This window comes from Pygocentrus nattereri, chromosome 11, assembly GCF_015220715.1.
Source record: "Pygocentrus nattereri isolate fPygNat1 chromosome 11, fPygNat1.pri, whole genome shotgun sequence".
NCBI classification, from domain to species: domain Eukaryota; kingdom Metazoa; phylum Chordata; class Actinopteri; order Characiformes; family Serrasalmidae; genus Pygocentrus; species Pygocentrus nattereri.
Window position 1 is genome coordinate 9,619,224 of NC_051221.1, and position 27,401 is coordinate 9,646,624.

Genomic DNA, 27,401 nt, shown 5'->3' on the forward strand with positions numbered 1-27,401 from the left:
AGAGGAACCCACAGCTGGACCTTCAGCAAGAGAGAGAGAGGTGGGGACTATTCTGGGGTGAGCATTAAACCAAAGAAACAGAAGAAGGCTTCATACAGTCTGCAGGGAGCACTGCTGTAGGACGGCTATAGTAGATCAGTTTGGGGATTCCAGTTCACTACCCTTTCCATTTGGAGACGTTACGTAAATGAAAGTCTTTCCATGTCTCAGATTTCTTTCATCTGGCTCTTACTGTTGGAGGATCCTGCGACCATTTTTGCAGATGTAGCATTTCTACTAGCTGCCAATTGAATATTTGGGCTCCATACTGGATGCTGCAGCCTGTGGTAAGTTGTGGTTGTACGTGGTGAACCTTTCGCAACTTCAACTGTACTTGTGCTGCATGATGTGTGATGACTTGTGCTTGATCAGGCCTCACTGGGAACTCGGTTGATACTCAAACAAACAAACAAACTTCATGAAACAGACAACCAATGCAGCAGTAAGTAGTAACTCCAACCACAGATAAGAAAGTGGACCAGAGAAAGGCCTTTTGAATAAAAACGGCTGTACGTTTGCAGGAAGCCACTTAAATAGCTAAGTAGCTAGCTACCATTAGCATGACAGCTGTTTTGCCAGTGTTTCTCTGCCCTGTTAGCCTCTCTTCACATAGAAATGCAATGTCGCAAGCATAAATTACAAATAGCAGATGATTTAATTCATTCAGAATGGTACGACATGTGAAAAATACTAACTACTATTCTTGCTAACTACTGAGTCACTAGTGTCAAGTTTTCATGCAACCAAGTTTCACCCTGTAAAGCCAGGCTTAGCAGCTACTCATCTCCAAGCAGTGTTGACTTCTAGAATGTCTGGAGTACAGAGCTGTTCTGACACAATTGTTTCACCCACCAGCACAAAGTTTTTCATGAACTGAATCAGGTTAGTGATGAAGTACAAAACTGTATCAAGATCATCTTGCACATCATCTTTATGAATGGGCACGAAAAAAGGGCTATTCAAATATCCGAATCCGACGCAGAAGCCCAAGTGTGGTGGAACGGATGCTGACATTGTTTACAGCATGTGTCACTTGATGTAAAACAGAATGGAGGTGAAACAAAATAGAAACTGGTTGATCTTCATTTCCTGATAATTGACATTTTCTGGTGTTTATGTGCTGTTAATGAGCTTTGATAAATGCGCTGACATTGCAATGACTATTCAGGTTCTTTTGAGGTCACTTTAATTACCATTTGATTAGTGATAGACAGAGAAAACACAATTTTCTGCTATTGTTATAAACTGACAAGGCTACCCACAACTAGAGCCAGTGCAAGACCGAATAAGCCTCAAATAGTCAGCATCAGCCGATAAATCACTTGGGCCCTAATCTCAACACCCTCAAAAGACTATGACTCGCTCTCTCACTGCCAAGCTGGCATCTATGGACCTCGATCGTTCATGACCCAATCAGCACAGTTGACTGGACGACCTGTCTCACTGTGACTCACCTACAGCTCATAACAAAACCTCCGCACTCCGACTTCCTCCAGCAGACACGCCTTAACCACAGACACACTGTAACCAATCACTGAAACAACAGCACCAGCACACATTCATCACCACAATCATCTCTCCTCCTCACACACACGCTTAAACATGCTCTCTCTAATGAGAGAGAGGCTCAGCACTTAGGTGTAACTGTTTACTGCGGAGACCTCCAGCTGTCTCACTGAACTGGCACTTCTCTGACCCGAGGCCTAACAGATCACGCCTTATTCAGAGCAGGGCTACCAACTTCAGTGAGGGTGAGGCCCGTGGTCCCCAATTGGCCCCAGATGGTCCACATTTTTGCTCTGATCCAGCTCCAAACAGTCCTGAACCAAGTAAATGTAGTAGAGTTGAACATACACTAAAGAAATTCACTGAAAATTACAGTAAATTACCAGTGGCTGGTTGAACTCCTTTCACAGCAACAGTAAAATAACTCTATACTGTGACTCCACAGTCAAGATTACTGTAATGTAGCTGCATTCTGTTGTACATGTAACTAAAATACGGTAACCTCCTGCATTTTTAAGTGCAGTAAGTGTAATTCAGTAGCCAAAAATTTACTGTACGTTTACATATGAAAAAAAATGTATTAAAAAGTTTTATTTCTCAGTTACTATAACATCCCATATTGCTGTGCAGCGCAGCTGTATGTTAACCCTGTTAACCTCAGTAATTTGTTCTTGTCTTTACAGGTCTTTTTGCTGTGAATATAGTATTTTACTGTTAAAGCTGGAGGTAAATATTAAGAAATCCTGGCAACAGTTAGGAGCTACCTGGTACAGGTGTGTTGTGAGCTCAGTCTGAGTAAAAATATACTTTATTCTGTTTCAAACAGCATCAGCTGTTCATTGTAACGCATATCAGGACTGTGTTCTTCAGTGCAAAAGTGGTGTCTTTTAAATGTTATTTACTTTAATTGGCGATTTCTTTCCAAATGAAGTGCTGACATGAATTTTACCCCATGCTCTCCGATGGATACAGATTAATATAGGTTTTAGACAGTAACACACATCAGTCAGTGATTAAAGTGGTAAAAATTAAACGTCAGTACACAATTCCAGTCTACTAAGTTGTGATGCAGTTTACAGTTGTTATGTAAAAACACAGATTCCTGTATTTTAATTATGGCTTATTACTGTAAACAGTAGAATGCAGTCACACCACCGTAATTTTGGTGGTGCGGGTGACTGTGAAATCACAGTATACAGTTATTGTACTGTTGTTTAATGTCAATATGGTGTAATAAGTTACTGTGAAAATAATGCAAATAGTAACCAGCAATTTACTGTCGTTTTAAAGTGAGTTTTTATAGTGTAGAAATAATGAGCAATGAGATTACTTTTTCGAGGAAGACAGAAGTAATGTTACCTCATTACAGTTTAAAAGAAGCATTAGTCATTTCACAACCACCCCAACACTGTTGGCGGCAAAAGTTAAGAAAAGCAAACAAACTCCAGCACATCTGTATCTGAGCTGAGCATCTCTGGCTTGTGTATATCAGCTTGATTTTGGAGCGAGAGAAAACCCCAGTGCTCCAGATTTCTAAAGCTGCTTCTCACTACAATATGACCCAATCAGATGTCATCATGCACTGACAAAATGTTGATTCAAATGTGTACATTGGGTTAATGAAGTACATCACATCAACACCATTCCTTCCAAGAGTGAGTAAAACGCATGACAGTCATTGTGTAATTGATGCAATATATTTCACTAATGCGAAACCAATCAAGCGAATTCAAAGCAACACTTTTCAGTGTGCAGAAAGAGCATAAGAACATCACTGTGCAGGTTTGTTGAGGGTTGGCAACTCTGCTCAGTGTTTTATACAAAGGTTATATACAGATTCAATTACAATCTAGTCTGAGTTTGTGAAGAAGACCTACAGGTGAAGAACACAGCCTGCAAATGTTCTCGAACAAGCAAGAAAAAAGAACCACGTACTGTATTTAATTGTGATACACTGTGTAAAACCATTAGCAAATTAGTGCTGCGACCAATGTAACATTACATGTCTTCAGAAAAGCAACAAACATTTTAAAATTTTCAAGCACTGTAAAAAATTGTTGTTAAAAAACTGTTTATTTTACAGTAAATTCTGGTTTGTTATTTTACAGGATCATGCTATAAAAAATAGGCATTTAGACAAGCGCACTGGTTTCATACTAGTGACATGCTAGACAGTACAGTAAAGTTTATGGTCTGCACTATAAAAAAGGACCATACGTGTACAGTATTGTCTGCTATCTCACTGGTTTGAAACCAATACAGTACAGTTTATGGACTACACTTTATTGTAAAAGTACTGTATTATTTACAGTAAATTTACAGTAGCTTACAATATTATTTTCTACAGTGTATAATGTAAATTCTGTTTTTGGACCATTTCTATTGGTCCATTCGTCATGACAGTGCAAATGGCAGCTGTCATTTTAAATGTTCCAACAACGACAATCATTCTGGTAGTGGGACAAAGTTAATTAACTCAGGCTCAGTGAAGTACTGCACATACATATACGAAGGACTACTAATTTACTGATGACTAAAATGTAGATAACATATTAGCATAGTCTTTTTCCTTGCGCCCTTCCTATTATTATAACTGTTACTATTACTGTTACACAATCATACAATCACTCACTTTCTCTGCGAGACGTCTGGTTCAACCCGCCGGCCCACGACCATCTCTGCTGTCTGATCTCGGCCCAGGTTTTTTTGGTTGACCTTTTGATGGCAGACTCATACCTCTCCTAAAAAAGAAAACAGCACAAACACAAACTCTGTTCAGTTAGTTTCAGGAGCACACGCGATTGTGTGTTTCATTTGTATTATATTACAGTCCTGACCTTCTCATCACCAAGTATCATTACAAATTTAAAAATGTTATTAAATGGTTCTTCTCTAATGGCAGTGATTATATCTATAACCATGCCAACTGAATGCTTAAGTAAGTCTGTCCATAGTTACATGGTTCTTCTCAAATATAGAGAACTTGCTGTGTAGAGTCTTTTAAAAATGGTTCTGTCAAACACCAAAAAGGGTTCCACTGTTAAGTCATAGAACTAGACTGCTAGATTGTTTAGTGTGCCATTAATAAAGCTGCATTATAAGACAGGGTCTCAGCAATAAGGTCCAGTCTGATTGATTCATGATAAAAATGAACAGCATGCTATTTTAAACATCAGCTATTCTGTTCCTACACCTGTTGCATAATCCTTATAATCCTATCATCTCTGCTCATATACAGATGAATTGTATGTAACCTGTACTGTGTGCCCTCATCAAGTGACTCACTACTTGCAGATTAGGGCAAGAGTATAAATATGTGTATAATATAGTATATAAAGCTCGCTCAACAACGCTAACAATGCTAATTATTGCTCTGTACTGTCTCATGCTACTACTACTAATAGTATTACCAATACCACAGCTACTACTATAACAACTGCTATAACTATTACTACTAGTTTTGCTATTATTATAACTACTACAACTGCTATTACTACTGCTTTTACAATTACAGCCACTGTTACTATTACTACAACTGCTATTAACACTACTATTACTACTACAAATACCACTACTATTATTATTACAATAACTACTATTACTACTATTACTTTTTTTACCATTACTAATGTTACTATTACTACAACTACTATTACTACTGCTTTTACTATTACTGCTAAAAGTACTTAAGTACTGTTACTAATACTACAACTAATATAATTGCTATTATTACTACTGTTTTTACTATTACTACAGTTGCTGTTATTACTGTTACTAGTTCTAACTACTGCTTTAGTAATATACTATTAGTAATATACTTCTACTACAACAATAACTGCTGTTATTACTACTATTACTACAACCCCAATTCCAATGAAGTTGGGACTTTGTGTAAAACATAAATAAAAACAGAATAAGATGATTTGCAAATCCTTTTCAACCTGTATTCATTTGAATTCACTACAAAGACAAGATATTTAATGTTCAAACAGATAAAATTTATTGTTTTTTGCAAATATTCACTCATTTTGAATTTGATGCCTGCAGCATGTTCCAAAGAAGTTGGGACAGGGGCGTGTTTACCACTGTGTTACATCACCTTTCCTTTAACAACACTCAATAAGCGTTTGGGAACTGAGGACACTTCTTCTTGGGAATTCTTTCACATTCTTGCTTGATTTACAACTTCAGTTGCTCAACAGTCCGGGGGCTCCGTTGCCGTATATAATAATGCGACACGCATTTTCAATGGGAGACAGGTCTGGACTGCAGGCAGGCCAGTCTAGTACCCGCACTCTTTTACTACGAAGCCACGCTGTTGTAACACGTACAGAATGTGGCTTGGCATTGTCTTACTGAAATAAGCAGGACGTCCCTGAAAAAGACGTTGCTTGGATGGCAGCAGATGTTGCTCCAAAACCTGTATGTACCTTTCAGCATTAATGGTGCCTTCACAGATGTGCAAGTTACCCCTGCCATGGGCACTAACACACCCCCACACCATCAGAGATGCTGGCTTTTAAACTTCGCACTGATAACAATCCGGACAGTCCTTTTCCTCTTTGGCCCGGAATACTCGATGTCCATGATTTCCAAAAACAGTTTGAAGTGTGGACGCGTCAGACCACAGGACACTTTTCCACTCCGCGTCAGTCCATCTCAGATGAGCTCGGGCCCAGAGAAGCCGGCGGCGTTTCTGGGTGGTGTTGATATGTGGCTTCGCTTTGCATGGCAGAGTTTTAACTTGCACTTGTAGATGGAGCGATGAACTGTGTTCACTGACAGTGGTTTTCTGAAGTGTTCCTGAGCCCATGTGGGAATATCCATTACAGAATGATGTCGGTTTTTAATGCAGAGCCGTCTGAGGGATCGAAGGTCACGGGCATACAATGTTGGTTTTCTGCTTTGCCGATTACTTGCAGAGATTTCTCCAGACTCTCTGAATCTTTTGGTGATATTATGGACTGTAGATGATGAAATCCCTAAATTCCTTGCAATTTCACGTTGAGAAACGTTGTTCTTAAACTGTTGAACTATTTGCTCACGCAGTTGTTCACAAAGTGGTGAACCTCGCCCCGTCCTTGCTTGTGAACGACTGAGCCTTTCAGGGATGCTCCCTTTATACCCAATCATGACACTCACCTGTTTCTAATTAACCTGTTCACCTGTGGAATGTTCCAAACAGGTGTTTTTTGAGCATTCCTAAACTTTCCCAGTCTTTTGTTGCCACAGTCCCAACTTCTTTGGAACGTGTTGCAGGCATCAAATTCAAAATGAGTGAATATTTGCAAAAACAATAAAGTTTATCCGTTTGAACATTAAATATTTTCTCTTTGTAGTGTATTCAATTGAATGTAGGTTGAAAAGGATTTGCAAATCATCGTATTCTGTTTTTATTTATGTTTTCACAACGTCCCAACTTCATTGGAATTGGGGTTGTACAACTACTATTGCTGCTGCTTTCATTATTACCACTACAACTACTGTTATTACAACAACTGCTATAATACTACCATTACTACTACTATTACTACTGCTACTTTTGCTTTTAATATTACTACTACAATTGCTGTTATTACTAATATTACTATTACAACTACTATTACCACTACAATTTCTACTACTACTGTCACTACTACAACTTCTATTATTATTACTATGATAATATTTCTCCTACAACTGCTATTTCTACAAATATTACTATTACAATTACAACTGTTATAACTACTATTATTACTGCTAACACAACTGCTACTACTACAATTACTATTGTTCTAAAAACTGTAATTACTATAGCTATTCAAAATTACTTAGAATAAAATCATGTTACATTGAAATACACTACAAGTTATATTTCTTTCCTTGTCTTGCATTTTTTTCCTTTAATTTGAATTTTCTCAGCATTTTATCCCACGTAAATCACTTTGAATGACCACAGTGTATGAAAGGTGCTATATAAATAAACTTGCCTTACCTATTACACTACCATTTCAGAGATAAGCTGTTTTGGTGTCATAGTATTACTATTGCTAAAAAGCAATAGTTTATTATCTAAATAGTTTAAGAATAAAAAAGCAATAAGCATGTTGGTGGCCTTCAGGCGGTAAAATCTCTTTGTTCTGACCTTGTTCTTCTCCAGTTTCTGCCTCTGCTTCTCCTCCAGGAGTGCCCTGCGCTTCTCTGCTCTCAGCCGCTGCTCCTCCAGCCTCCTCCTGCGTTCCTCCAGCTGGCTCTCCCTCAGACGCCGAGCTTTCTCCTCCTTCTCCAACCACTGAGCCTTCTTTGCCGCTGAGAGATAGAGGAGTTATTAGTTAAATGGCGCTATGAAACAGTGTACGAAAGCACTACAGTACAGTACAAGACAAGGGAAAATATCTTGATAGCAGGTATGATACAGCCAATGTTACTCATCATGAGATCTTCTTGTATGTGGCATGCTGCATTATTCCAAGATATATTTATGCATTTCAGGTAATCATATGAAGTAAAATGATCCCACCCCACAGGCCCATAAATGGCCTTCAAGTTTGGGCTGCACAATATATTGTTTGTTAATCATTATCGTGATACTAGTCTTTACAATACTAATATCCCAGAAGGCTGTAATATGCAAATGAGCTCTCTGACCAATCATCACATAACCATGTCACATTATTTCTTAACCAATCTGTTTTCAGTATAATCGCAATACTAGTATTTTGTCCTTATTGTGCAGCCCTACTTCAAGCTTTAACCTCAAAAATGATAAAATTGCTTTTGGCAAAGATGTGATTACATACACTCTTAAAAATAATGTTGCCAAAAAGGGTTTTTTAGAGCAATGCCACAGAATAACAACCTCTGGCTTTCTTAAAAAAACTTTGAATGGAAGATTCCTCACAGAAACTGTTCTATAAAGTTTTACAGAACCTCAATATAATGTTAAGGTTCTACACCAATTAGAGGGTTTTCCTTAAACTAGAAGCCTAAGCCACGAACCTATATGGCAACCTATATTTTTAAGAGTGCAGCTATAATTACATAAAATAATTCAATTATCAACTCAATATTTCTGATTTGTTTCCGAAACACAAACCGTTGGAAACCTAATGCAATGACACAATTCTTTTGTAGTTAATTTACTTTAGCCATACAAAAAGCCTAACATTCAGCATATACAGATATTCAAAATTTAAATCACAATAATTACCTCAACTTTTATCATGGTTTACAACATGATCACAACACGACGTGTCAAACAAATGATGTTTTGAAAGTCACTGGCCGTTCTGTGTAGGTGGTTATGCATGTATGCCTACAATGTGTACAGTAAAATAATAATTAAAAATAGTAATAAAAACAAAAATGTCCGTATTAATGCTCACTGTGAGTATATTTATCGTACAGGCCTATTTTCAGTTTGGACTGCGGTTCAGAATCCCTGCTAGCTGTGAAAATGCTCCCGCATAATATAAAGCAGGGGATAGATAGATAGATAGATAGATAGATAGATAGATAGATAGATAGATAGATAGATAGATAGATAGATAGATAGATAGATAGACAGACAGACAGACAGACAGACAGACAGACAGACAGATAGATAGATAGATAGATAGATAGATAGATAGATAGATAGATAGATACTTTATTGATCCCGAAGGAAATTTAGGCATCCAGCAGCAACAACACAATACACTAAGAAACATATTCAACATCTATAAACATCTATTAAACACAGAAGAATAGAAAATATATAAGGGTATAAAAACTTTCTGTACAAGGTAAAGAACTTCTGTAGATGGAGCAGTGCAGTAGATTTTGCTAACAGCCAATAAATAAATTCACAGAGCAAAGTGCAAACGACATTGGTTATAAAAGTGACTGATGTGCCATAGAATTATTAATATGTACATGTAAAAAATATAGTTCTGTAAAGTGAATATATGAATATATGAATGCCCCACCATGAGTAAATGTACTTGAGTGTAAGAGAGGTTGGGGAAGTGTAATTGTGAATTAATAATTAAGCGGTTGAGTAGTTGAATAATGTCCATGTAGTGTGACTGGGTTAAACTCAGTCAGGAGCAGCATCCCGTCCCCGATGAGAGGAATTGAAGAGTCTGATGGCTCTCGGAATGAATGATCTTCTGATATACCAAGTATATACCAATTATTACATTTTTCAGTCATGTAATCATGAAAGAGCATCAGCACACGATGATATTACAGTGCTTAATGTGGAAGCTTGAACTGTAAGTGGCGTGTGTTCATCCTACAACAAACTAGCATTTGTTTGTGCTACAATAATGCTAATTTCTGCTAGCACTCCAATGGCATTTCCCATGTCAAGTTAGCACCAAGGTAATAGGTTTAATACTACAGAGCTCCAGTGTACAGACATCTGAAGCCCGTAACAGATATCCAATTTTTTACTTTTTTATGTTCCAGTTTTATCCAGCGATTGATTCAGTACTTCTCAAGACAATCAAATTAATCAAACTAATTTCTACTTATTCCTGGAATATTAAAACTGTCTGCATGAAACAAAAATGTATATATTACCTATATCAAAGACAGATGAACAATCACTATCAGCCAAACAAATGAAAATATGAATGGATGGCATGCAGAGAGACGAGTGAGGTAGCATGATAACTCAGTTAGGCTCGCTAGGTTAGATTTTGCTTAGTGATTAACTTTCTCCCGACAAGCTTCTCAAACACTGGGACATCAGCCTCAAACCACATCAGCCTCATGATTGGTGAGGACGCTGCTTACATACGTGTGACCCAAGGTTAGGACTGCCTAGTTTCTAACAAAAGAGGAGAATGAGATGCCCTGGCCACCTAGTGGACACTGGAAAATTGTTCACAGGACATGCTTTATGTATAGATTAGACTAAGCAAACCTTATTAGTCCACCAACGGGGAAATTTCACCTTCGCAATCTAACCTATCCACGCAGTGAAACACCACATATATACTTGTGAAGACACACACAAGGGGGCAGTAAGCACACTTGCCCAGCAGCCCTATCCGCAGCACCCGGGGAGCAGTTGGGGTTTAGGTGCCTTGCTTAAGGGCACCCCTTTACAGACTGTCGGCTTAGGGCTTTGAATATGTGACTACTTAACATCATCAAAAATACTGAATGCAGCTGATAAGCGCCGCATCACGCATTTAACCTCTCTATCGTTTTTTTCCTTATCCTGCATTATAATTATTATTAACTACTGAAGCTCGTACTGCCTCAAGCTGTTAGCGCAGCCACCCACGGGAGCACCACTTCCAAATCAGAAGGCAGCAAACGTGTGCAATAAACTGCATTACTGTCCCACAGCAGTCGTAACTGTGACTCCAGCAGACACACAACAGGCTTTATTTGCCTTCCTTACAGAATAACAATTAAAAACCAATCACAACTGCCTTATTTAAAACTCCCAGCATGCTGTGCAGCAGCTCGGCGAATTCTGCTTGAAGTTCTTCCCTGCGGAAAACATTCAATATCCTGTAAAGGCATTTCCTGTTTTCCAGTGCCTTAACCGTGACAATACACACACAGCAACAGTGTGTTGCAAGATGGGGGCCAGATGGGACGGCGGGGGGAGTGAGGAATGCGAACCCAGCGGAACTGGAGTGGAGCTGCTTTCATTTACACAGTTGCTCCAAACCCACACCGGAGGGTTTTATGCAGCAAGACTTTTGTTTTGCTGTTCAGGCTATCACAGATCTCTGAGGTGTGATTCTGTAATCAATCACATGCCTCAATAAGAAACTCCAGGTTCCAGTATAGGAAAAAATAATGGTTGTCACGGAAATCCGTACCGTCCCCTGTGGTAAGCACAAATATGCCGAAGTTGATACGAGGGGCGTGGGAGTGGTCATAAAAGCCTTATTAAAAGTGGTATAAAAGTAGTTAATTTTTTTTTCATTTACATGCTTTTGCTCTTTGGTCTGCGATTTTTCAAAGCTGAAAATAATCAGAAACCTCTGTTCACTTAACGAGGTCACCAAATACTTGTTCAGTAAGGCTTTGTTCACTCGACAGGTAAAAGAGGCCCAAATCTGATTTTCTCACCAAATCCGATTTTTCTGTTTGGCTGTTCACACTATCTTTTAAATGTGGTCTGTATGCGACATCAGTCTGAACAGATCAGCTCCTAAACTGCCCAAAAGTACAATGCTTCACAAGGCTCATCCAGAGGTCAACCATCATGACTGCCCCAACAAACTCCAGTCGCTCCCAGATGTTTCAGCGTCATCTTCACCAGCGTCACAGGAGCCATCATGAAGTTTCACTGACTGCCAGCTGAGCTCATCACCCAGAATATGTTCAAGCTTGTCATGAAAAGAGTCTTTGGTTCGTGTCCTCGGATTCCTCTCAGACTTCTTACTGTTCTTTGAGGAGCAGCTTCGTTCTCCTACATCCGTGTTTGTCCATTTCTTTTGATTTCTATGCACAGCGGTTCGGATAAGTCTCTTCTAATTTTTACAGAAACATCAGCCCAGATCTTTGAGGTCTCATCAGCGCAATATCATGACGAATGTTGAGTCAGATTGACGTTAAAGTAGCATGAACTCCAATCTCGTTGTTCAGAGTCGCATTGCCAACAGCATTTAATCAGCTACACTTATTATATAGGATCACTTTGTAGTTCTACAGTTACAGACTGTAGTCCATCTGTTTCTCTGATACTTTGTTAGCCCCCTTTTACCCTGTTCTTCAGTGCTCAGGACCCCCATGGACCCTCACAGAGCAGGTACTATTTGGCTGGTGGGTCATTCTCAGCACTGCAGTAACACTGACGTGGTGGTGGTGTGTTAGTGTGTGTTGTGCTGGTACGAGTAGATCAGACACAGCAGTGCTGCTGGAGTTTTTAAACACCTCAGTGTCACTGCTGGACTGAGAATAGTCCACCAACCAAAAATATCCAGCCAACAGTGTCCAGTGGGCAGCGTCCTGTGACCACTGAGAAGGACTAGAGGCTGACCAACACAAACTGTGCAGCAGCAGATGAGCTGTCGTCTCTGACTTTACATCTACAAGGTGGTCTGACAAGGTAGGAGGTGTTTAATAGAGTGGACAGTGAGTGGACACAGTGTTAGAAACTGGTACCAGCACAACAGACACTAACACACTGCCACCATGTCAGTGTTACTGCAGTACTGAGAATGATCCACCACCCAAATAATACCTGCTCTGTGAGGGTCCATGGGGGTCCTGATCACTGAAGAACAGGCTAAAAGGGGGCTAACAAAGTATCAGAGAAACAGATGGACTACAGTCTGTAATTGTACAACTACAAAGTGCTCCTCTCACCCTGGACACCACCTGTTCCAGCTCCTTCCCTCAGGCCGACGCTTCAGCCAGATGAGGATCAGGACATCCAGGCTACAGAGGAGCTTCTTCCCACAAGCCATCACTCTCTTAAACAGTTAAAATATTACACATAAACAATATTCCAGCTTCATACTGCACTTCAGAAATACTGGGATATAGTATCAAGTTCAACTCCAATCCTCTGGAACTGCCACTCAAACCAGTGTTTATACTGCATCTTACTTACCTGCCTTATTAGCTCACCTATCTGACTGTTACCTCATTGGTCCCTTTCTCTGCCACTATACACACTTTAACTGCTGCTGCACCCAGCACCTTAACTTTAGACCCATACTTTGCACATTGTAAGGTTTACAGGTATGACTGTGTGTGTCTGGGTGAGTGATGGTAGGAATGCATATTTTATTTTATTTTATTTTGTTATATTTTATATTTATTTGATCTTATTCCATATATGTGTCTGCCTGATACTGTGCACTGACCTCCTGTAACCGAAACCAAATTCCTTGTATGTGTAGCGTACCTGGCCAATGAAGCTTGACTCTGATTCTGATTCTGACAGTAAGTGGAGCTGATAAAATGGACAGTGAGCATAGACACAAGGAGGTGGTCATAACGTTATGCCTGATCGGTGTGTGTACGCACACACACGGCACTTTCTATCATTATCTCTATCCACAGTTTTAATGTAGGCGATTGATGTTCCTTTCAGTATCTGAGGATCAGACTAACTGTCAGCTAATGTTACCAGAGTAAATGTGCTCCCTGGTATTTAGACACAGTCTGGGTGAGATAAGGCCAGCTGCTCCCCAGCCACTTCCCAAGCTATTTCAGCACATTATTCCAAAGTTACAAAGAAATAAACACACAAGAATGGCGCTTATTGTCTCTGCACTAAAAATACTGTTCGCCCCAGAACTCAAGGAACATCATCAATGAGCTTAATAGTTTCTCTCATATTTTTCTATCTTTTTTTTTTTGTATTTTGAACTCGTTTCAGATTCAATTACTTTCTCATGAATAATTTAAATCATAGCTTTCTCACAGCCTTTTACAAATGACAGGAGCACTCGAACAATCCTCATTTCAGATGTTATTCTCCCGCAAAAGACCCTTGACTTTTCACTGAACATCTCAGCCATTGTAGAACATTATCCTGATACTTGGGGATGAGCACAAAACACCCTAATCCTTTTAGCTTTACACGGGTTAGCTTACATAACAGCGCCATTCTGAGCTGAAAAAACGAAATTTTCATCCTCGATGTGGTTCAAAAGGAACGGGCTCCGGTATTAAAACGCTCCCTTTCATCTGCCGAGCACAGCCGGCTTTATTGCAGTGTGTACGCCGCATTTCGTCAAGCTGGGATTTTTTTTCCTTTGCTCTCCAAACAAAGATAAAGGTTTTTGTGTTATGCGTGAGTTGAAATCGACTGCGCTGAGACTTATCTAGGGGCTAACAGCTGGACAGTAGATGAGTTTTAGTGGGCTAGCTCCACGGCTGCTGAATGGGCACAGACAGCCAAGTAGGCTAATCATGCTAATGGTCAAAGTAATTCCATCTAATCTGCTGCTGTAATGACGGGACATTTATCAGGCTCCTATTGAATGGGTGAAAGTGGATCTTCATTAGATCAGATTTATGAGGGTTGATTCATACACGCAGAAGGTGACTGTACACATTAGTTCTATGTCATCTGCACTATATATATATATATATGTGTGTGTGTGTGTGTGTCTGTTTATATATGTGTGTGTATGTGTGTGTGTATATATGTATATATACTTTTCAAGTCAAAATGCCTTATTAAGTATTAAGTTCTTCATTTTTTTCAAACTACACATCCTTTCAGACCCATATCACTGAGTGGTCTTCTCACAGTGGAAGGATGGACAGAAACACCTGTGGATGTTTTCTGATCTGAAGCAGCTTGATTTTCTCCTCCCTCTCAAAGATGAAAGCTTTAAGTGCTGTTTATCTGATGGGGACAGTTTTGGTCTACCAGGTCTTCCAGGTGGTTGTTAGGACCCCTTTTTCTCTGTAGCTTTTCATTATTTGTCAAATTTCACTTTGGGAAAGTTTTTTTTTTTACTTATTTTCTTTTGACTTTCTCCTTCCTTATAAGTGGATTATTATTATTATTATTATTATTATTATTAGTTAGATAACCTCATCAGAAACACCTGAAAATGAACAACTTGAAAACTATATAAAGTATAGATAGATAGTGCTGTTTGCTGCATTTTAGTGCTTCGGACAGCAACAAATAAAAAGAGTCCTGCTACCTGACACAAGCCTGATATGCACAAAAAAACATTCATATGAGCAATTATTCTTAAATCTGCAGAACCCAAAAGGTTTACATCCAACTGAGATAAACAGCAAAATCTCTACAATTATGATACCATTAATGGTAATGATTGACAAAAGGAACAAATGAGAATCAAGCACAAAATTATGTTACGAAGAGCAGCAGCCAGAGAGACCATCACCTGATCCGAGGTACGTAACACGTCTTACCTTGCTCCTGAGTTCGCTGATCTGAAGCATTGAAAACAACGGAGAAGAGCAGCTGTCAATAACGATTGATGATTCAACCAAACCTTTATTCTCACTCCTATCATCATGGATGTTAGGAAAGGGAAATCCCACCAATTTTTCTAAATTAATTCAGTAGTTCCGATGTAAACAGAGTCATTCAGAGTGGTTTGGTGTGAAATGGTTAACTACAGAGAAACGTACAGACTCAGATGTCTTTACAGTGGTGGTGATAGGAACCAGACGTCACAATGTCTACAACACAAATATACACCATTTCATTTACTATCCAAAACCACCAGTGAACCTGCACGTGTTCTGTAATGATAATGGTAAATAAGAAACAATACATTTATGCATTTAATACTATGCATGCATGAAAAAAAATACCTTTTCAGGTAGAAACTTGTCATAGCTCTTCAGATATCTGGCTCCTATCACCACCATTGTGAGAAACTCTAACAGCATTTCACATCAAATGACTTCTCTTAATGGTATAATTATGCAGAAACTAAGAAAAATAGGTGGAATTCCCCTTTAACAGACACAAGCTGTTTCCATTAGAGGCCAGTTAGCAGCTACAACTTAAGCACTGAGTCCACTGAATGAGGCATTACACAAAGGCAGCCAATCAACTGATTGCTGTGCCTTTAAGGAAATGAGCTCCACTCTGATTGGCTGCCCTGTATTGTGCCTAATTCAAAAGCATCCTGAATAGGTGGGGCTAAACCGCTGTAGGCTGAACAGGTGGACACGTAAATGATGTCACAAAAACAATGGATTCTAAACGGAAGCCTGGAGTCTGGAGAGCAAAGGCACCTTTTGCAACTTTAGTAATGTTTGCAAATCACATCCGACTCTTTAATTTAAAAAAAAAAAGTCTGGTTTTCCATCATATGAGCCCTTTAAGGGTGAGGAATAGTCAGCAGTAAGTGTCTTGTTCTCAGTAGGTCAGTGGGTAACAGGTCCTTGGCCGGATTATAATTTTCTCTGAAGACCTACAGCTGTTCTCGGGCCACTTTGGGTCAGCGTGGGAGTGGTCTTACCCAGGTATTTGGCTCTCTCCTCCCTCCTCTGCTTAGCCAGCTTCTGTCTCTGCTCTGAGCTCATCCCATCTGAAACAGCAAGAGGAACAACATTTCACAGTTTACTGACACAGCACTGCACACACTGTTAATACAGAGGTATATGAACATATGCAGGTATATTTCTCTTCACTTTCTGTTTGTCTAGCTCTCTCTTCTCTTTCACTTACTCTTTATCCTGTTTTGCTTTGGCCCACTGTGCATCTTTCTCTCTCTCTCTCTCTTTTTCTCTATCTCTCCCTCTTTCTCTCTCTCCTGTTTGTCATCTCACCCACTCCCATCTCTTCCTTTTCTCTCTCCTCTCTCTCTTTGCCCAGGCCTTTCTTTTTTTACAGACTCTCTTTCTCTGTCTTTTTCTTTTCTCACTTTCCGTCCCTCTGTAAAAGAATCTTCCATTCTCCCTCTCTCTCTTTCTTATTGCCCGCTCTCTCTTCAATTGAGCTTGAATCTTCCCTTTCTCTTTTTCTCTGTATGTCTCTCTCTCCCCTTTGCATTTGTCTTTTTTTGCTTGTCTCTTCTCTCATCCACTCCCACCTGTTTCTTCTCTCTTTCTGCCTCCACATCTCTCTCTCCCTCTCTGTTTTCTGAGATTTTTGGTCTGCTTAGTTCTTTCTGTTTCTCTCCCCTTTGTCTCTTGCTCTTTCTGCTTCTTTTCCTCTCTCTCTCTCTCTCCACTCGTGGGTCTATTGATTCAGTGAAGATCAATGAGACTGCAGCGTCGTCCTGAAAGAGTGATTGGAGTAATTTGTGATGACTTTTCATTTCAGCACTTCAATTCTCAGCCACTCAGATGCTTTTCTAATTAGTGAATGTGTATTTTAATGAGGGAGAGAGAGAGAGAGAGAGAGAGAGGGGGAGAGAGAGAGAGAGGGAGAGAGAGAGAGAGAGAGAGAGAGAGAGAGGGAGAGAGAGAGAGAAAGGGAGAGAGAGAGAGAGGGAGAGAGAGAGAGAGAGAGAGAGAGAGAGAGAGAGAAAGGGAGAGAGGGAGGGAGAGAGAGAGAGAGAGAGAGGGAGGGGGAGAGAGAGAGAGGGAGGGAGGGAGAGAGAGTGGGAGAGAGGAGGGAGAGAGAGAGAGAGAGAGAGAGAGAGAGAGGGAGAGAGAGGGAGGGAGAGAGGGAGAGAGAGAGAGGGAGGGAGAGAGGGAGGGAGAGAGAGAGGGGGGGAGGGAGAGAGAGAGAGAGAGAGAGAGAGAGAGAGGGAGGGAGAAAGAGAGAGAGAGGGAGAGAGGGAGGGAGAGAGAGATAGAGAGAGAGAGAGGGAGAGAGAGAGGGAGGGAGAGAGAGAGGGAGAGAGAGAGAGAGAGAGAGAGAGAGAGAGAGAGGGAGGGAGAGAGAGATAGAGAGAGAGAGAGAGGGAGAGAGAGAGAGGGAGGGAGAGAGAGAGAGAGAGAGAGAGAGAGAGAGAGAGAGAGACAGAGAGAGAGAGAGAGAGAGAGAGAGAGAGAGAGAGAGAGAGAGAGAGAGAGAGAGAGAGAGAGAGGGAGAGAGAGGCACTCCAGAACCCCCAAACCGCACTGCTGAAACACGGTCAAGTATTTAAACGCACACATTGATGCACACATTAAAAGACACATTGAATGCATCGATGTGACGGTGGCACATGTACAGACAGACCCAGACCGTGCAAGACTTTGACCTCTTTTTCTTTCAGCCTGTATAACTGCCACCTTGGTCGGTGTGTATGATAAATATGTTTTAAAGATCAGTTTCAATGAATCTCAGCTCAGTGTCTCCTCTGAAACAGAGCTGGCAGCTCACCTCAGGTTTCATCAGATTTAATCGCTCTTGGGCGCCCCCTCTGGTGAAGTACTGACACCTACGACCCGTCACGGCACTGGAAACCCCACCAATAAAGCACTTATAATCTCTTTAAGACAGCCCCACGTTGCATAATGTGCTTATTTTGAATAATAACCAAACAAACTGCAGTACGAGGCGCTAATACCTGCTAAATCGAAATTCTGTTATTGTAAAAACAGGGATTTATGCCAGACTCTGTGAAGCTCTCTCCTCCGGGGAGGGACCTCTAAGCCTCAAGCTGAAAGCCACATTAATGTTTCCAAAACATATTTGAAATCACTGACAAAATCAGATAAAAGCAGCATAAATAGTTCGGCATCTGGTTCAAATAACGCACAAAAACATGTTTTTTCAGCTTGTTCTGGCTACTGTATGCACATATCTCCACTACAAGGGGGAGCTTTTTGCGCTGGCTGCTTAACCAGCGGGCCACGTGGCTCACTGGTTATTGAACAGTGGCATGTTGAGCATTTTGAGCTGCCCTTTTCATTTTCCAACCAGTGACGTGTCTCCTTATTTATAACGTCTTGGACGGTGTGTGATAGCGGTGATAGCACTGCAGCTATAAAAAGTAAAAGAGTAAATTCACCCTTTGCTTTCCTTTGTAGGGCTGCTTCTGTTTTTGCACCATCACTGCATTTCATTAATCACCGCTCAAATTTGTCTTTAGAAGTCTCACATAAAAACTACAAACTGTTACAATGTAGATATAATAAGATATAGCCCATTAATAGGGCTTCAAAACATCAACAAAGAAGCTAAGAAGCTTAGCATTGCTCAAACGCACATAAACATCTCCATTTTTGCCGTTCTTCTGTTTTTGACCATTTGAAAATGCCTGTTGCTCCTTAGACTGTGTGTAAATATCACAATGCCTGGACCCAAAAAAATTACCCTAAATTATTTGGAAAATTCTGGTTCCATTGACTTACATTAAAACTGAAGTAGGTTTTTTCCTTCTCCTGTGAAGTTATTAATTATGGAGATACGAGGTTTTGTTCCGACAGCAATGACACACATCTTCATTCATTTGTTCTATTCAGGCATTTGTTTACTGTGATTACAAAGAGTTTGGGAGCCTCATTGATCTGTCCCTCAGTGAAAAGTCCCGGCAAGCATATATCGGTCCGCTGGCTTGATAAGGTCAGCACCCCACTGACTGTTTGCCACTGCTGGTCCACGCTCGGACCACCCAGATTACTGTCCTGCAAACAAAGTCTAACTAGTGTTTAATCTCAAACAGATTTGAAATGCAGACAGACTTTTATTTTAGAAAATAAAATAAGTATTAGAAACAACTAAGACAAAAAAAATAATGACAAGGCATAAGATAAATGATTTTATAGAGAATGATGTTGCCGACACTGCTGGTTTAAGGAATGAAGGAAAAATAATCAAATTGGACTGTGAGTGGAAAATGAGTCACGGTAATTTTTATATTACTCTGCTTAAACACGAGCGGGTCACCCATAAAACAATGAGCAAAACGCAGGTGGACTGCCAGCTTTGCCATCAGGGGTCCAACAGGGGCCCACTATCTTCTTGCTACCAGGGGTACTGCAGTGAAATTTGAGACATTGTGATTGACTGAATCATTAGTGTCCCAATGAATCACTACTGAATCGAATCATCGAGAGGCTGGAGATTTACTGAATATACACTCAGTCAGATTTCTGTTCTTGGGGGCGTTGCGTTATGCAGCGTGTGCAATATTTACCCAGCAAATCTAAAGTGGGAACAACAGCAGCGGGGCTGAAATGGCCTGTTGCTATGGTAACCGACCTTCCTCTCACTGCAGAAGAGAACTTGGCTGATCCTGGCGCACTTGAGAGTGTCAGGGCTGTTCAAGAACACTTGTCCGCATGCACATACAAACTGCTGAGTCCGTTCCCCCTCGATGACCACGCCAATCTGCCTTCGTGCTCTCAACAAATGATGACCTGGCATCCTGCCACAACCATCTGCTCCATTAGGAGCAAAACATTCACAGAAGAAGCTGTGGTGGCATCTATTGTTTGGAGAAACTCTTAAACCAGAAATATACTTCAAATAATGTACAAACTAAATGAAAACAAACCATCAGCATGGTGCTGTAAATATATGTTTGTAAAATATACGTAAATATACTTCATTTAATGATTTTTCCTCAAAAAAAAGTCTGCATAATTAAATGGGTAAGACGTAAACAAAGCGTGGTTTGATGTGAAATGCTCTGTTCTCGAGAAACCATGTCAGAATTGTTCACAGTGGAGGTGATAGGAACCAGATGTCTGAAGTTTCTGTGAGGGAGCTTTTAAGAGGTTAATGCCACTTATTTATAGTTATTACACAGAATGGTTAAGAATACACTGCCTGAAGTCTGAGACACTGTTTCACAATACTTTGGAGAAGGTTTTGGCCTAAAACATATTTTGCATATAAGTACCTTCGTGCATGCAGCACATTATAATATAAAAAGTCCAAAGAAAACATATTTTTTCCATATTTTTATGACAATTTTACCATCAAAAACATAAAAATGTGTAGGTTCACTGGTGGTTTTGGATAGTAAATAACGTCTATATTTGTGTTGTAGACACTGTGACCCCTGGTTCCCATCAGCACCACTGTAAAGAAAAGAATCAGTAAGTTTCCAGAGAGCAAACCATTTCCCACCAAACCACTCTGAATGACTCTGTTTGCATCTGAACTCATTTATTATGCACAAACAGTCAAAGTTTCTCTTCAGAAAGAACTTACGTCTGATGCAGGTAACCATAGGACACCATGTGAACCAAAAGTAGTCAAGTAAAGATCTCAGAACAAATGACACAGTGATTAGTTCTATGTTCTGATCAGCAAGGGGGCACACCTCACCATACTAACTCAAACCACCACATCCTTTCGGCTAAAAAGTCTCTTAATCTCTTTTTGTCTCTGTGTCTCTTATACATCAAATCTGTGTGGAAGGAGTGCAGATTTGACCATCTTTAAATATATACAAATCTGATTAACGAAACTTTTGTACAATAAGGAAACAAGCTGAGATGTAAGCAGAAAGGATTAGATCAGTTTCAGTGCATGAAATCAAGTGCCAGCCTACCAGCGCCTCATTTACATATAATTTACATGAAGCACTCCCTAATTCATGCCGATGTTTTAGTAGGGAGCCGATTAAACGACAGTATTCAGTGGCTTGTGAGCCAATGGCTGTGCTTGTGGGCGCAGTGTGACGTTGAGCAGTAAATGCATAGCTCCCTATACTGATGAAATTTTATAGTGTTAAAATATCGTGAATAAATAGTGAAATAAACAAAACATCTAAGTTTTTTTAAGATGGTAGAATGATGGAACTGTACAGTGTGATTATTTTCCTAAAATAACTTACGTAAACACTGTATTATTGCAGTGTATGAGACGCTTATGCAGTAGCTGTGTTTTGTGCTGTTTATTTTCGAGCTACATTTGCCTTGTAGTAAACTAAAGAAACTTCAGAGATCAAACATGTTGGTTTGGTCATTTGGGTAAGTTGGGGGGGGGCTTTAATTCTTATTGACAAACTATTGATACAAATACTTAAAATTATAACTGATGCTCCAATAGTCCATGTACTCTCAAACTGGCCCACAGTGAAACAAAAAGAGCATAAGGTAAAGATCATGCTGTGTGGGTGCCTCACTACCACTAGATGAGATACCGTTGCCAGAAGCACACTGCAAGGCTGGGTGAGGGTGGTAAAGCTATTAAATGATTACATCAAAATGAAAAGGCATATCATATCTTTGCATTAGTCTTTACAACCGTGGCTCACATGCCTTGGAACAATAAAAATATCAAAAGAAAAAAACAAAAAAACAACAAAAATCTGACTAGACAAAAGCTGTACCAAAAGGACGTGGGAACGGAAAAGAATCTGCTTCTGGTAGTGGCTGATTTGGCTCTGCACTGAGTTGATCTGGGTGAACTTGAACTTCAACAAGGCTAATGTAACTAATGTAGCTAACAGCAATGAAAACAAATTACCCCTGCCAATGCTCAGTGTGCTGACTGCACACCTAAATCATCTCACGATGCCTCAAACTGCGATGAGTTCTTAAGTAATCTCAGATAGATTCGTCCATGTGGTTTCTGGCACTTTATGACACACTGTTATCTACAAACATGGACAGAAGAATGGAACATAGCTAAAAACTAAAAAAGTGCCATGTTAAATTTTACAGATAACATTATGTCCTACATTGTCCGGACACACATAAATAAGTTCTATTTGAGATTACTAAACAACTCGAGACAATCTGATGAACTACTGAGGAACTGTAGTGTTTACTGGTCTTTTCCAGCAACACCAAACGGCACATTTTCATCAGATACTGCTAACACTGGCTTATTATGCAGCCCACAAACAACACTGGGCTTCTTTCTATATGGTTCTGGGTCACTGCAGTACCTTTTTTGGCCTGAGGGGTGCTGGCTGCAGGCGTGCTGGGCGTGGTGTCGTGTTTGCCGGGTGTTTCTATTTTTGAGGGAGGGTCAGTGATCAGAGAGGAATCAGTGATAGTGGTGTCATCGGCTTTTAGGAACTCCGAGTCCGGGCCATTCTGCTTCTCCAACCGGGAAGTGGACTCTATAGGGGAGCTGCTGAGTGCTGAAGTAGAAAGAAAAGAGAGAAAGACAGGAAGTGAGTCATCAGTCTCATGACAGAAACGAATAACCTGAATAAATACTGATCATCAGATACATACTATGTCTTCTTTAAACTGGGCCTATATAAATGATCATTTATTCAAGCAATAGAAGACTAAAGGGTTCTTTTTCTGGGAAATAGCTTTATCAATGATGTGATTGGGTCACAGTAGATCATCTCAACCATGACGTTACTCTCTCTCGCACATTCTTTACATCAGTTTTGGCAAATGAAGAGAAAAGTAAAGGAAAGAAGCCCAACATTATTTCAAATACAATTTAAATTTTGTCGGTTTCTTTTGGGGAAAAACTCCCTAAGACATGAGGAAGAACCATTGAAAGGAAGCAGGGCTATGTTTACATTGCCAGGTTGACGTAGCACGATTTTTTTGCCCTAACGTGACTCAGATCTGATGTTTTCAGGGCTGTGTGGACACAAATCTGATCTTTTCAAATGCAACCTGAGCCACATTCATATGTGGTCCTCGATCAGATATGTATCTGATTCGTGGCCATGTGACCTTAATGTGACACTTAGATCGGAAATCACGTGCTTCTTTCCCACTAAGCATGCGCCATCATTCAGAGTTACCATGGTAGCAGGCCTGTAAACCTAATCTCACTTTTTTCTCCTTCGTCTCGCTCTACAGCATCCAACTAGAAACTCCACAGCAACCACATTGGATTTTGAGGCAACCACTAAGCAAAACCCCAGCAACAACGTAGCAACCAACTTACAACTACCTAGCAATGGCATAACAATCAGCTGGAGTACTTCAGCTGATGCATAGCAGCACCAAAGCAACAACCATACCATAGCAATCACCTAGTAACACACTAGCAAAGGCCTGTAACATCATGTCAACCCCCTAGCAACTGCCTGAGGTGCCACAGCAACTACCTACCAACTCTAACAACCACCTTCAAGACTACTGTGTCCACTTAGCAACACCCTTGCAACCATATGGAAAACCAAGAGCTGTCAACTAGACAATGAAAACAGCTCCTCTAACTCCTTTAACTTATATAAACATAAACCCAATGAAGTTACAAACCGCCTTTAAAAAGGTTTATGATAAATACTGCTTTTTTATATTCTCAGTGTTGTTGGCTAGCTTTGTCAATCCAACAAAGTTTGTTCACAAACTTTCCCCTTCTAACAATCTGTAATATATGATTTAAAATATATAAAACACTGATCAACACAATATAAACACAATACAAAACACTGATCTATCAGCTCTCATCAGTCCATTTAGTCCTATTAAGAGGACTTTAAAAGGTAAAAATCAGTATGTATTCATACTGTGAGAACATTAATAAATATGCGCCAATGGCTGTGTTTACATGCAAAGATTTTTCCCAATCCGATTGAACACATTCCGATTACAGATTAAGACTGAGGTGTTTATGCTCACTCTATTCAACAATCGATGGAATCTCTACGCTTACATGCTCACTACAAGTAATCCAATGCAAAATGACACATGTGTGCAGAACCAGTAAACGTTACCATGAAACCTGGACACATTATCACATGAACATCACATGTGTCCAGTCAGAGTGAGATGAGCAGCAGTGAGCAGTGCTAGAGTTTTTAATAGCTTTAAAATGATGTCAGACTACGGCCGTCTTTTAAAGATCAGAGCACAAACCTCGTCTCCTCTGCAGACCAGTTTCTGAATAATGTTGAACAGTATAAACTTCCAACTTAGAACATCCTTAAACTTTCTGATAGGGAATGTAATGAGATACAGATGTTTGCTAGACTAGACTATTCCCATTGAAGTGTATATATGGACGTATTCTATTCCGAACGATCCATTAGTCAGATTATTAATGGTTTATTAGGCTGCACGTAAACGTGGCTAATGTGTGTGACTATGCAACTGCCAGCTGTTTTGCACTAATATTAGCACAACACTGCTACCTCCTCTCCACTTGTAGTGATGCACTTCAGCTTCTGGAGCTCATTAATGTGGCACTCCAATCCAGTTAGCGCATCATTAGCATTCCTGTTCACGCCCTGCTCACACACACCAGCTAAACTGCTCACAGACACACACATGTCAGATAATGTGCTAGCATCAAAGCATGCTAGCAGAGCGCCCTGGCCTCCCAGGGGCTTCACTTCAAACACCTCACATATTCAACAGGGCCTGTGAGTGAAAGTGAGCGCAGAAACAGAAAGGCTTGCATCAGCCGGAGGCTGAAACCTTTCTGATTTCTACCCCCCCCTCCCCCGTCCCCCCCGTCCCCCGTCTCGTCCTGTCCTCCGACGACCCGCTCCGAGGGGACTGGAGCTCAGCTTTAAAGCAGTAGGCAGAGTGAATCGGGTATGTGATTAGCCAACCATGCAGCTGTGACAACTGACCAACGAATGCCACGGCTGTTTCATGGCTTTCTCCACTCTTTTCCTTGTGAATGCTGGCAATGCTGTAAATTTCTATCTCAAAGCAGCAAATACAACCACACTGCAACCAATATTGTGTAAGCACCTCAGGCCATCAGAAAAAATTATATATAAACCAATTTATCTGCATTGATTCAAACAGGGACGTGGGAAGGTGCTTCAGTTTGGGGTTGCTGAAAATTTAGGCACCATATAAGTGACATGAACAATAGTATCAGGCAAAATGATAAGCTTTCATTTAATTTTTTCCCTTTTTCAAATAATTTACATCAAACAGAGCATGTCAAAGCATGTACCTCACTTACTAGAAAAGAGGCGATTACATATAACTGACATGTTAGAGCACTGACTGCACATCCTCACGCTGCCCTCTCGTTCTAGACAAACGTTATGTAAATTAAATTAGTGGCAACCAGATTGTTAATATGTGGATTGTGTGACATCTACAGTCATGCGGTGAGCTTTAACATGGAAACACACATCGAATGGGACGTATAACAGTTGATTAAAAATGTCATTACGTTACATTATTTTTTTGAGAGTAAAAACAATATAACATGAGGCCACTTTGGGGATCAGAACTGGCCTTTACCCCTGTATACACTTTCCCTCTTTGCAGCTTTACCTGATCGTATTTTGGTAAATTACCCCCAAAGCAACCAAAAAAAAAACCTCATGATCTCAGTGAGTGTAAATGCCTCATGTAGCTGACCAGCTCACCAACCAATCAGAAGTCAGTATGAGTAGTGCCTAACAAAATGTGCTCAGTGACAGTGATGCCAACCAATCAGCACTTAGTAGCAGTAGTACACATCAGTTAACACTCAGTAGCAGAAACGCCAACCAATGAGCCTTCAGTAGCAGTGATGCCAACCAGTCAGCACACAGCAGCAGTGATGCCAACCAAACATTACTCAGTAGCAGGGATGCCAACCAGTCAGCACACAGCAGCAGTGATGCCAACCAATCAGCACTCAGTAGCAGTAATGCCAACTGATCAGCACTCAGTAGCAGTAATGCCAACCATTCAGCTCTCAGTAGAAGTGATGTCAACCAATCCTAGATCATGTAGGCCTGTGGTTCACCAGGCTCAGACAAACTAGCATCAATAGGCCAAATTTGACCTAGCCAAAATGAACCTGTGCTGTAGTGTGAAGCTGTTAGCAAGGCTAAACTGATGCAGTAGAAAGCTGCCTACTGCTAGAACAGCTCTACACTGTACAACATACACAGTTCATTAGACAGATGTGGAGTGTAAAGCTGACATCATCACAATATTAAACATCATTTATTCATTTTAGCCAAGTCCACACATTTCAGACATTAAGCTACATCAGCGCCGGCATGTTCTGTAGCTGTAATTCTCTGTTACCAGGTCATACTTAGTAGATATGGCATATTTTAATATACTGGGCCGTGCCAGGTTCAAGAGTAGCGTCCTGCAGACCCCTTTTCATGGATGCAATGACAGAGTCTGTGTTGTCAAAGGAAAAATATGAACTGTGCACTATGATAACACAACTGACACAGATATCAATCCATATAATCATGATAAGCCATTCAAGAGCAGCTAACCATTTGAAACCCAGAGTTATGATTGCAGGGGTCTTTAAATATTGACATATTGCCCACCTCTAATATACAATATTAAAGTGGATAGTGTTTACTGTAATGGTCACTGTGGTGTGGTCAGAATAACAGAACATTACATATCAGCGTCTGAGTGTATCCGTTTCATACATTTTCCAAGGTCTCCGTCCAGCAGTCGTTTTACACTGAATGGGGTCTGTGTGTATAAAGGGTTTCCTATTACTGAGTATTACAGTAAGTTGAGATATTTATTGCAGCACTCAACGCCATCCCTTTGTGCAAACCAATGTGGTGTAAAACAGCATCTCCACTGCGTTTATGGGAGCAGCGGAGAGTTTTCAGTGGAGCGGATAAGCCTCTGGAAATTAAAGGGTTAGCGGTTAGAATGCATGTCCTTGAGATAGCCGCTTCATTTCAGGGCTTTTCGGTGGACTATTCTGCTGAGGA

General features: G+C 40.4%; 1 protein-coding gene across 6 annotated transcripts in view; it reads right to left on the reverse strand.

Moving 5' to 3' along the window:
• Positions 1–27,401, reverse strand: part of map7d1b (MAP7 domain containing 1b) — an 89,893-nt gene that overhangs the window by 29,682 nt on the left and 32,810 nt on the right. For 3 of the 6 annotated variants that reach the window (XM_017715925.2, XM_017715927.2, XM_037542813.1), the window contains exons 2-6: positions 22,716–22,913; positions 16,452–16,520; positions 15,388–15,408; positions 7,670–7,833; positions 4,178–4,286 (exon numbers count right to left, since the gene is read on the reverse strand). In XM_017715925.2, coding sequence (XP_017571414.1) covers positions 4,178–4,286; positions 7,670–7,833; positions 15,388–15,408; positions 16,452–16,520; positions 22,716–22,913 — 561 coding nt within the window. Of the gene's footprint in view, positions 1–4,177; positions 4,287–7,669; positions 7,834–15,387; positions 15,409–16,451; positions 16,523–22,715; positions 22,914–27,401 lie in introns of all 6 variants that reach the window. The other 3 variants (XM_017715926.2, XM_017715928.2, XM_037542814.1) reach the window with 2 other exon arrangements.